General features: G+C 44.6%; 2 protein-coding genes across 3 annotated transcripts in view; one reads left to right on the forward strand and one right to left on the reverse strand.

Moving 5' to 3' along the window:
* Positions 1-12,760, reverse strand: part of LOC139550071 (ubiquitin carboxyl-terminal hydrolase 33-like) — a 570,053-nt gene that overhangs the window by 80,367 nt on the left and 476,926 nt on the right. The gene's annotated exons all lie outside the window — the stretch shown is intronic.
* Positions 9,762-12,760, forward strand: part of st6galnac3 (ST6 (alpha-N-acetyl-neuraminyl-2,3-beta-galactosyl-1,3)-N-acetylgalactosaminide alpha-2,6-sialyltransferase 3) — a 69,751-nt gene continuing 66,752 nt past the window's right edge. For both annotated transcript variants that reach the window (XM_071360661.1, XM_071360660.1), the window contains exon 1: positions 9,762-10,041. In XM_071360661.1, the coding sequence (XP_071216762.1) occupies positions 10,024-10,041 (18 nt within the window). In that variant the 5' untranslated portion in view covers positions 9,762-10,023. The remainder of the gene's footprint in view (positions 10,042-12,760) is intronic.

Consider the following 12,760-nt stretch of genomic DNA (forward strand, 5'->3'; position numbering starts at 1 on the left):
CAACAGGATAGATAATAGACAGTAGCAGCAGTATACTGTAGGTAGGGGTAAAGGATAGATAATAGACAGTAGCAGCAGTATACTGTAGGTAGGGGTAAAGGATAGACAATAGACAGTAACAGCAGTATACTGTAGGTAGGGGTAAAGGATAGATAATAGACAGTAACAGCAGTATACTGTAGGTAGGGGTAAAGGATAGATAATAGACAGTAACAGCAGTATACTGTAGGTAGGGGTAAAGTGACTAGACAACAGGATAGATAATAGACAGTAACAGCAGTATACTGTAGGTAGGGGTAAAGTGACTAGACAATAGGATAGATAATAGACAGTAACAGCAGTATACTGTAGGTAGGGGTAAAGTGACTAGACAACAGGATAGATAATAGACAGTAACAGCTCCATGTTATTCAAAATGATAGACAGGAATTCAGTTGGAGATGTGAAAGAGCTTCATGAGTTCGAGACCTAAATGGTAGAAGACGGTTGGAGACATACTGGCAAGGTTACCTCAGGTGGAAGATAATGTCACTAGATCTGCTGAACATCCCAAGAGCAGAGAGTCCAAAGAAAATAGATATTTTGCCTCTTATTTTTAAAATGTTTATTTCACCTTAATTTAATCAGGTAGTCTAGTTGAGAACAAGTTCTCATTTACAACTGCGACCTGGCCAAGATAAAGCAAAGCAGTGCGACACAAACAACAACACAGAGTTACACGTGGGATTGTAAGGCAACAGGATAGACAACAGAGGGCTGGAACGCCGCCCGAACAAGGAGAGGAACCGACTTCGGTGGAAGTCGTGACGGGGATAAAAAAACGTACAGTCAATAACACAATAGAAAAATCTATATACAGTGAGTCCCATACAGTTTCTATACCAGAGACATACAGGCTGAGTCCCATACAGTTTCTATACCAGAGACATCCAGGCTGAACTGGTATTACAGACATCCAGTCTGTAATACCAACCTCTCCTTGATATCCAGTCTGTAATACCAACCTCTCCCTGATCCAGTCTGTAATACCAACCTGTCCCTGATCCAGTCTGTAATACCAACCTGTCCCTGATCCAGTCTGTAATACCAACCTCTCCCTGATCCAGTCTGTAATACCAACCTCTCCCTGATCCAGTCTGTAATACCAACCTCTCCCTGATCCAGTCTGTAATACCAACCTGTCCCTGATCCAGTCTGTAATACCAACCTCTCCCTGATCCAGTCTGTAATACCAGCCTCTCCCTGATCCAGTCTGTATCACCAACCTCTCCCTGATCCAGTCTGTAATACCAGCCTCTCCCTGATCCAGTCTGTGATACCAACCTCTCCCTGATCCAGTCTGTAATACCAGCCTCTCCCTGATCCAGTCTGTAATACCAACCTCTCCCTGATCCAGTCTGTAATACCAACCTCTCCCTGATCCAGTCTGTAATACCAACCTGTCCCTGATCCAGTCTGTAATACCAACCTCTCCCTGATCCAGTCTGTAATACCAGCCTCTCCCTGATCCAGTCTGTATCACCAACCTCTCCCTGATCCAGTCTGTAATACCAGCCTCTCCCTGATCCAGTCTGTAATACCAGCCTCTCCCTGATCCAGTCTGTAATACCAGCCTCTCCCTGATCCAGTCTGTAATACCAACCTCTCCCTGATCCAGTCTGTAATACCAACCTCTCCCTGATCCAGTCTGTATCACCAACCTGTCCCTGATCCAGTCTGTAATACCAACCTGTCCCTGATCCAGTCTGTAATACCAACCTCTCCCTGATCCAGTCTGTAATACCAACCTCTCCCTGATCCAGTCTGTAATACCAACCTGTCCCTGATCCAGTCTGTAATACCAACCTCTCCCTGATCCAGTCTGTAATACCAACCTGTCCCTGATCCAGTCTGTAATACCAACCTGTCCCTGATCCAGTCTGTAATACCAACCTCTCCCTGATCCAGTCTGTATCACCAACCTCTCCCTGATCCAGTCTGTAATACCAACCTCTCCCTGATCCAGTCTGTAATACCAACCTCTTCCTGATCCAGTCTGTAATACCAACCTCTCTCTGATCCAGTCTGTAATACCAACCCCTCCCTGATCCAGTCTGTAATACCAACCTGTCCCTGATCCAGTCTGTAATACCAACCTCTCTCTGATCCAGTCTGTAATACCAACCTGTCCCTGATCCAGTCTGTAATACCAACCTGTCCCTGATCCAGTCTGTAATACCAACCTCTCCCTGATCCAGTCTGTAATACCAACCTGTCCCTGATCCAGTCTGTAATACCAACCTCTCCCTGATCCAGTCTGTAATACCAACCTCTCCCTGATCCAGTCTGTAATACCAACCTCTCCCTGATCCAGTCTGTAATACCAACCTCTCCCTGGTCCAGTCTGTAATACCAACCTGTCCCTGATCCAGTCTGTAATACCAACCTGTCCCTGATCCAGTCTGTAATACCAACCTCTCCCTGATCCAGTCTGTAATACCAACCTCTCCCAGATCCAGTCTGTAATACCAACCTCTCCCTGATCCAGTCTGTAATACCAACCTGTCCCAGATCCAGAGTGTAATACCAACCTCTCCCAGATCCAGTCTGTAATACCAACCTCTCCCAGATCCAGTCTGTAATACCAACCTCTCCCAGATCCAGTCTGTAATACCAACTTGTTTGAAGCAGACCACCATGGTCGCCGTGCCCAAGAACGCCAAGGTAACCCGCCTAAATGACTAACGCCCCGTAGCACTTACATCTGTAGCCATGAAAGACTTTGAAAGGCTGGTCATGGCTCACATCAACACCATCATCCCAGAAACCCTGGACCCCCTCCAATTGGCATACCGCCCAAACAGATCCACAGATGAGCCAATCTCTATTCTACTCCTCACTGTCCTCTCCCACCTGGACAAAATGAACACCTACATTGTGTTGAAATGCTGCCCATTAACTACAGCTCAGCGTTCAACACCATAGTCCCCTCCAAGCTCATCACCAAGCTCAGGACCGTGGGACTGAACACCTCCCTCTGCAACTGGATCCTGGACTTTGAGTGACGTGCTTTACTTTGTTCTTTTATTTTTGTTTTAAATGCGTAAATGACGCATAACCTGCAAAAGTTTAAGTTCAGCGTAGTCACTGGTAAAAAAAAAGAAAAGGAAACACTAGGCCCAAAACGAGGAGCTGGAGTTCTTCAACAAGTGGAAGCAGCGGCTCCTCCCCTCGGCTCAGCGGAGAAATTAACACCGAGGATTTGAAGGCCGAGATTCTTGCTGCCCTCAGAGCAGACATTTCGTCGGGAAACTCAAGGAGGCGCTCAGTGAGAGTTTACAGGCAGTCAAGAATGAACTTGCAAAGCATACAGCAATGGTTCGTACTGTCTCCCGATCCCTCTTGTCTCAGCCTCCAGTATTTATGCTGCAGTAGTTTATGTGTCGGGGGGGGGCTAGGGTCAGTCTGTTATATCTGGAGTATTTCTCCTGTCTTATCCGGTGTCCTGTGTGAGTTTAAGTATGCTCTCTCTAATTATTTCTTTTTTTCTCTATCTCGGAGGACCTGAGCCCTAGGACCATGCCTCAGGACTACCTGGCATGATGACTCCTTGCTGTGCCCAGTCCACCTGGTCGTGCCAGTCCACCTGGCCGTGCTGCTGCTCCAGTTTCAACTGTTCTGCCTGCGGCTATGGAACCCTGACCTGTTCACCGGACGTGCTACCTGTCCCAGACCTGCTGTTTTCAACTCTCTAGAGACAGCAGGAGCGGTAGAAATACTCTGAATGATCGGCTATGAAAAGCCAACTGACATTTACTCCTGAGGTGCTGACCTGTTGCACCCTTGACAACCACTGTGATTATTATTATTTGACCATGCTGGTCATCTATGAACATTTGAACATCTTGGCCATGTTCTGTTATAATCTCCACCCGGCACAGCCAGAAGAGGACTGGCCACCCCTCATAGCCTGATTCCTCTCTAGGTTTCTTCCTAGTTACTGGCCTTTTCTAGGGAGTTTTTCCTAGCCACCGTGCTTCTACACCTGCATTTCTTGCTGTTTGGGGTTTTAGGCTGGGTTTCTGTATAAGCACTTTGAGACATCAGCTGATGTAAGAAGGGCTATATAAATACATTTGATTTGATTTGAACTGGATACAGTTAAAATAAGAAACCCGTCTCAGACATGGAACAAGTCTTGTCATCATGTCAGGAGGACACCACTACGCTACAAACCACTGTCTGAGGTAACGTTAGTGAACGTTGCTGGTACCATCAGTTTATGTTATTATTAGATAACGTTAGTGAACGTTGCTGGTACCATAGGTTTATGTTATTATTAGATAACGTTAGAGAACGTTGCTGGTACCATCAGTTTATGTTATTATTAGATAACGTTAGTGAACGTTGCTGGTACCATCAGTTTATGTTATTATTAGATAACGTTAGTGAACGTTGCTGGTACCATCAGTTTATGTTATTATTAGATAACGTTAGTGAACGTTGCTGGTACCATAGGTTTATGTTATTATTAGATAACGTTAGAGAACGTTGCTGGTACCATCAGTTTATGTTATTATTAGATAACGTTAGTGAACGTTGCTGGTACCATCAGTTTATGTTATTATTAGATAACGTTAGTGAACGTTGCTGGTACCATCAGTTTATGTTATTATTAGATAACGTTAGTGAACGTTGCTGGTACCATCAGGTTATGTTATTATTAGGTAACGTTAGTGAACGTTGCTGGTACCATCAGTTGATGTTATTATTAGATAACGTTAGTGAACGTTGCTGGTACCATCAGGTTATGTTATTATTAGATAACGTTAGTGAACGTTGCTGGTACCATCAGTTTATGTTATTATTAGATAACGTTAGTGAACGTTGCTGGTACCATCAGGTTATGTTATTATTAGGTAACGTTAGTGAACGTTGCTGGTACCATCAGTTTATGTTATTATTAGATAACGTTAGTGAACGTTGCTGGTACCATCAGTTGATGTTATTATTAGATAACGTTAGTGAACGTTGCTGGTACCATCAGGTTATGTTATTATTAGGTAACGTTAGTGAACGTTGCTGGTACCATCAGTTTATGTTATTATTAGATAACGTTAGTGAACGTTGCTGGTACCATCAGTTTATGTTATTATTAGATAACGTTAGTGAACGTTCCTGGTACCATCAGGTTATGTTATTATTAGATAACGTTAGTGAACGTTGCTGGTACCATCAGTTTATGTTATTATTAGATAACGTTAGTGAACGTTGCTGGTACCATAGGTTTATGTTATTATTAGATAACGTTAGTGAACGTTGCTGGTACCATCAGTTTATGTTATTATTAGGTAACGTTAGTGAACGTTGCTGGTACCATCAGTTTAGGTTATTATTAGGTAACGTTAGTGAACGTTGCTGGTACCATCAGTTTATGTTATTATTAGATAACGTTAGAGAACGTTGCTGGTACCATCAGTTTATGTTATTATTAGATAACGTTAGTGAACGTTGCTGGTACCATCAGTTTATGTTATTATTAGATAACGTTAGTGAACGTTGCTGGTACCATCAGTTTATGTTATTATTAGATAACGTTAGTGAACGTTGCTGGTACCATAGGTTTATGTTATTATTAGATAACGTTAGTGAACGTTGCTGGTACCATCAGTTTATGTTATTATTAGATAACGTTAGTGAACGTTGCTGGTACCATCAGGTTATGTTATTATTAGGTAACGTTAGTGAACGTTGCTGGTACCATCAGTTTATGTTATTATTAGATAACGTTAGTGAACGTTGCTGGTACCATCAGTTGATGTTATTATTAGATAACGTTAGTGAACGTTGCTGGTACCATCAGGTTATGTTATTATTAGGTAACGTTAGTGAACGTTGCTGGTACCATCAGTTTATGTTATTATTAGATAACGTTAGTGAACGTTGCTGGTTACCATCAGTTTATGTTATTATTAGATAACGTTAGTGAACGTTCCTGGTACCATCAGGTTATGTTATTATTAGATAACGTTAGTGAACGTTCCTGGTACCATCAGGTTATGTTATTATTAGATAACGTTAGTGAACGTTGCTGGTACCATCAGTTTATGTTATTATTAGATAACGTTAGTGAACGTTCCTGGTACCATCAGGTTATGTTATTATTAGATAACGTTAGTGAACGTTGCTGGTACCATTGGTTGATGATGTCGTTAGGTAACATTAGCTCTGGTACCATTGGTTGATGATGTCGTTAGGTAACATTAGCTCTGGTACCATTGGTTGATGATGTCGTTAGGTAACATTAGCTCTGGTACCATTGGTTGATGATGTCGTTAGGTAACATTAGCTCTGGTACCATTGGTTGATGATGTCGTTAGGTAACATTATCTCTGGTACCATTGGTTGATGATGTCGTTAGGTAACATTAGCTCTGGTACCATTGGTTGATGATGTCGTTAGGTAACATTAGCTCTGGTACCATTGGTTGATGATGTCGTTAGGTAACATTATCTCTGGTACCATTGGTTGATGATGTCGTTAGGTAACATTATCTCTGGTACCATTGGTTGATGGTGTCGTTAGGTAACATTAGCTCTGGTACCATTGGTTGATGATGTCGTTAGGTAACATTAGCTCTGGTACCATTGGTTGATGATGTCGTTAGGTAACATTAGCTCTGGTACCATTGGTTGATGATGTCGTTAGGTAACATTATCTCTGGTACCATTGGTTGATGATGTCGTTAGGTAACATTATCTCTGGTACCATTGGTTGATGATGTCGTTAGGTAACGTTAGTGCCTTAGCTGTGGTGAGTCAATTCTCCTGTTGTTGTAAGTGTTATTTTATTACCACGAATCTGCTCATCTCTGTTCCTCGATGGTACCCGTATCCAGGGTAGATAACGCACAGTTCTATTATTAGGTTATGTCATTTATTTAAAGACGTTGCTGTAAAATGTTTTATACTTTCCTTCAGAACAGCCTTGTTTTGGGTTGTAAAATAAATATTTCTTATTTATTTGTTATGCTTCACTTGTTTTAAATCCTTCACTATTTCATCAGGGCTCTCGACTCGATAGGTTCAGTGTTTTATAGCCATGTTATTACCTTGTATCCCTGCACATTGACTTGGTCCCGGTAGTCCCAAGGACCTGCCAGTCAGCATTTCACTGTTAGTCAACACCTGTTGTTAACCAAGGACGCGTCGGACAGCATTTCACTGTTAGTCTACACCTGTTGTTTACCAAGGACCCGTCAGACAGCATTTCACTGTTAGTCTACACCTGTTGTTTACCAAGGACCCGTCAGACAGCATTTCACTGTTAGTCCACACCTGTTGTTTACCAAGGACCCGTCAGACAGCATTTCACTGTTAGTCAACACCTGTTGTTTACCAAGGACCCGTCAGACAGCATTTCACTGTTAGTCTACACCTGTTGTTTACTAGTACAATTTGATTTGATCACTGGTGATTTGATTACAGGTGATGTGATTACAGGCGATTACAGGTGGTTAAAGGTGATTACAGGTGATTACAGGTGATTACAGGTGGGTATAATTACAATAAAATCAGAAGGCTTTATAACGTTGACTGGGACTTTAGGGAGCTCCTAACAAGTAGTGGTGTTTTTCCACTGATGAGTTTGTTACAATGACCTCCAGAGAAACAGGTAGCCCAGCAGTTAGAGAGATGGGTCAGTAAGAGAACAGCTTGTTCAAATTTCCCGACCTGAAAAATGTGTCGATGTGCCCTTGAGCAAGGCACTCACAACAAAATGTGGAATAAGTCAAGGGTAATGAATACTTTCTGAAGGCACTTTAATAACCCAAATTGCTCCAGGGTCGCAGGGTCGCAGGGTCGCCGTTGGTAATGGAAGACCTTGGCTGTGACCCTACTCTCTGAGGGTAATGGAAGACCCTGGCTGTGACCCTACTCTCTGAGGGTAATGGAAGACCCTGGCTGTGACCCTACTCGCTGTTGGTAATGGAAGACCCTGGCTGTGACCCTACTCTCTGAGGGCAATGGAAGACCCCGGCTGTGACCCTACTCTCTGAGGGCAATGGAAGACCCTGGCTGTGACCCTACTCTCTGAGGGTAATGTAAGACCCTGGCTGTGACCCTACTCTCTGAGGGTAATGGCAGACCCTGGCTGTGACCCTACTCTCTGAGGGTAATGGAAGACCCTGGCTGTGACCCTACTCTCTGAGGGTAATGGAAGACCCTGGCTGTGACCCTACTCTCTGAGGGTAATGGAAGACCCTGGCTGTGACCCTACTCTCTGAGGGTAATGGAAGACCCTGGCTGTGACCCTACTCTCTGAGGGTAATGGAAGACCCTGGCTGTGACCCTACTCCCTGAGGGTAATGGAAGACCCTGGCTGTGACCCTACTCTCTGAGGGCAATGGAAGACCCTGGCTGTGACCCTACTCTCTGAGGGTAATGGAAGACCCTGGCTGTGACCCTACTCCCTGAGGGTAATGGAAGACCCTGGCTGTGACCCTACTCTCTGAGGGTAATGGAAGACCTTGGCTGTGACCCTACTCTCTGAGGGTAATGGAAGACCCTGGCTGTGACCCTACTCTCTGAGGGCAATGGAAGACCCTGGCTGTGACCCTACTCTCTGAGGGTAATGGCAGACCCTGGCTGTGACACTGCTCTCTGAGGGTAATGGCAGACCCTGGCTGTGACACTGCTCTCTGAGGGTAATGGAAGACCCTGGCTGTGACCCTACTCTCTGAGGGTAATGGAAGACCCTGGCTGTGACCCTACTCTCTGAGGGCAATGGAAGACCCTGGCTGTGACCCTACTCTCTGAGGGTAATGGCAGACCCTGGCTGTGACACTGCTCTCTGAGGGTAATGGAAGACCCTGGCTGTGACCCTACTCTCTGAGGGTAATGGAAGACCCTGGCTGTGACCCTACTCTCTGAGGGTAATGGAAGACCCTGGCTGTGACCCTACTCCCTGAGGGTAATGGAAGACCCTGGCTGTGACCCTACTCTCTGAGGGCAATGGAAGACCCTGGCTGTGACCCTACTCTCTGAGGGCAATGGAAGACCCTGGCTGTGACCCTACTCTCTGAGGGTAATGGAAGACCCTGGCTGTGACCCTACTCTCTGAGGGTAATGGAAGACCCTGGCTGTGACCCTACTCTCTGAGGGTAATGGAAGACCCTGGCTGTGACCCTACTCTCTGAGGGTAATGGAAGACCCTGGCTGTGACCCTACTCTCTGAGGGTAATGGAAGACCCTGGCTGTGACCCTACTCTCTGAGGGTAATGGAAGACCCTGGCTGTGACCCTACTCTCTGAGGGTAATGGAAGACCCTGGCTGTGACCCTACTCTCTGAGGGTAGAGTTAGGATATGCAAAAAAAACGTTTCCAACTCACACATGCACATTGATACATACTTGTACATATGTGAAATAGGACAATTATAAGCACCCACCAAATGATTATTATTATTTTAATGCTACACAGCCTGTGTGATGTGATTCAGGAGTAATTTGGGTAGTACCCCCTCCCCCCCTCAAAACTGCAGATAAAACACTATTAAACGAATGCTTTGTGTTTTTCTCGGTCTCATAAGAAAACACCTTCAGTTCAAGTTCGAAGCTTGTCCATCCTATTCTCTTTATATTATCTTCTATGCAGCACGGCAGACCGCTCCACTGCGCTGCGCTCCACTGCGGCTGCGCTGCGGCTGTCTCGACGCGTGAAGGAATCAAGAATCAGACACCAGGGTCACATGATCACCAGGAGGCGGGGCGGTCGCGTCTATCGGCCAGTAGCAGCACACGTCAATCCAACACCAGGCTCCATGGAGAATGCGGAGATAACTCGAATAACGGTACGCTACAATATTTCTGTGGGAGAAATTATCTTCGTTTGATAAACAACCGAATATGCGTTTGTCGCGCGCATCAATAAACCGCACTTAAAACAACAACAACAACAAACGGCAGAAAAACTGTTTTTCGTCTCACCACGAAACCCAACAGCTCCAGCCGAGACAGAACCATTGTCTGAATATACGTTTAGGATGGCCTGGATAGGCAAGGTAAGACGGATTCTCTCGTTAAACAAGTGCTAAATTGATCAACAGACGGTATTAACTATGTGTGATTCATAACGAGCATAAATTGACCGGGCAGTGTGACAGTATTGTTTTGAATTTAAGACGTTGCTTTATTCTGTTGGACTGTTTGTCTGACTCTCATGTTCTTCTGTTCGCTGTGTAACTGTTTCCCTTCTCTGCCCTCTTTTTTTTGTTGCCACTAATTGTGGTTGACTGGTGGGTTAACGTTCAATCGGTTGCAATGTAACGGGAAACATTATTGCAGAGGGCCTACAGGATACAAAGTATCAAACGATAACCGTTGATCTGGTTTGTATCCATATGCGTGGTGCATGTGGATTCCCCTTAGCCTATGTTTAGAGAACAGGGTCTGCGATGTGTGCAAATAATTATTTAGTATTGCTTCCATTACCTAAAGTTAAATTAAGTCACACATTTATTACCATGTCGTGGGCCATTGTGGTAAACAATTTGAGCTCGAATTCGCGTTTTAAATAGACTTATCATCAATTGATAATACCCGGCAGCGACTCCAAATAACCTATTATATTTGTATTGTCAAACAACTTATTTTTCTGCCAGAAACTCACATGAAAGTACAACACACACACACACACACACACACACACACACACACACACACACACACACACACACACACACACACACACACACACACACACACACACACACACACACACACACACACACACACACACACACACACACACACACACACACACACAGAGAGTCCGGGTAACCTTTAATTAACTATTTAGCAGTCTTATGGTTAGGGGTAGAAGCTGTCTCGGAGCCTGTTGGCCCAAGAGCCAATGCCTGACGGTAACAGAGTGAACAGTCTATGGCTTGGATGCCTGGAGTCTTTGGCAATTTCTCTGGCCTTCCTCTGACACCGCCTGGTATAGAGGTCCTGGATGGCAGGGAGCTCGGCCCCAGTGATGTACTGGGCTGTTCGCACCACCCTCTGTAGCATCTTGAGGTCGAGGGCGGTGCATTTGCCATACCAAGTAATTCAGCAAGTCAAGATGCTCTCGATGGTGTAGCTGTATAACTTTTTGTGGATCCTAGGCCCCATGCCAAATATTTTAAGCTTTCAGAGAGGCAAGAGGTGCTGTCGTGCCCTCTTCACGACTGTGTTGGTGTGTGTGTACCGTGTTAAGTCCTTAGTGATGTAGACGCCAAGGAATTTGAAATTCTCAACCCGCTCCACTACAGCCCTGTCGATGGGGGGCGTCCTCTTTCTCCTATAATCCACAATTACTGACTGTTTTTTTTCTTTACTGACGTTGAGGGAGAGGTTGTTGTCCTGCCAACACACTGCCAAGTCTCTGGCCTTCTCATCGCTGTCTCTGATCAGGCTTACCACCGCCTGGTCGTCTGCAAACTTGATGATGGTGTTGGAGTGCGTGGCTACGCTGTCACGGTTGAGAAGGGAAGGGGACTAAGCACATGCACCCCTGAGGGTCCCCCCGTGTTGAGGGGTCAGTACCCTCAGCACCCCCTTACGTCCTGAGGCTATGTTGTATTCCTCAACACGAGTATGAAAGGCATTTAGCTTGTTTGGGGAGTTCTACATCACTGGGCATCTCACGGCTGGGTTTCCCTTTGTAATCTGTTATCGTCTGCAAAGCCCTGTCACATACGACGAGTATCAGAGCCGGTGTAATAGGATTCAACCTTCCTCATATATCGTTCTTTTGGATTTTTTTGGTCTGTGTAAGCAGTAGCTCTAGGTGGATTCCATGGAAACGGAATTACGCTTTGACTCCGTTATTTTTACTTTTAAAATGTACAGTAAGTTAAACAAAAACCATTGATTTCAAAGTTTAACAAACCATGTAACTCTATGCACAAGGACGACTTTTAACAATTCACACTGAACTAGTATTTTACAAAAACACATTTAGTGGAAGAACTGTGCAGATGCAAACTTTGGTAACGGAATTACGGTAAAATCTCCCTCAGGTTTTTATGCGATCATGTTTTCCAAAAACTCTTAAATATCTGCTCTGAATTAAGACACAAAGATGTCTGCAGCACAGCACAAAACAGTAGATTCGAGTTCAGTACAGTGTAGCTCAGTAGAGTATATTACAATATACCGACAGTGTCACCAGCAAAGCACCATCACACCTCCTCCTCCATGCTTCACGGTGGGAACCACACATGCGGCGATCGTCCGTTCACCTACTCTGCGTCTCACAAAGACACGGTGGTTGGAACCAATAATCTCAATTTTTGGACTCATCAGACATCAGACAGATTTCCACCGGTCTAATGTCCATTGCTCATGTTTGTTGGCCCAACCAAGTCTCTTCTTCTTATTGGTGTCCTTTAGTAGTGGTTTCTTTGCAGCAATTCGACCATGACGGCCTGATTCACGCAGTCTTCTCTGAACAGTTGATGTTGAGATGTGTCTTGAACTCTGTGAAGCATTTATTTGGGCTGCAATTTCTGAGGCTGGTAACTCTAATGAATTTATCCTCTGCAGCAGAGGTAACTCTGGGTCTTCCTTTCCTGTGGCGGTCCTCATGAGAGCCTATTTCATCATAGCACCTGATGGTTTTTGTGACTGAACTTGAAGAAACTTTCAAAGTTCTTGAAATGTTCCGCATTGACTGACCTTCATGTCTTAAAGTAATGATGCACTGTCATTTCTCTTTGCTTATTTGAGCCGTTC

This window comes from Salvelinus alpinus, chromosome 23 (genome assembly GCF_045679555.1).
Source record: "Salvelinus alpinus chromosome 23, SLU_Salpinus.1, whole genome shotgun sequence".
NCBI classification, from domain to species: Eukaryota; Metazoa; Chordata; class Actinopteri; order Salmoniformes; family Salmonidae; genus Salvelinus; species Salvelinus alpinus.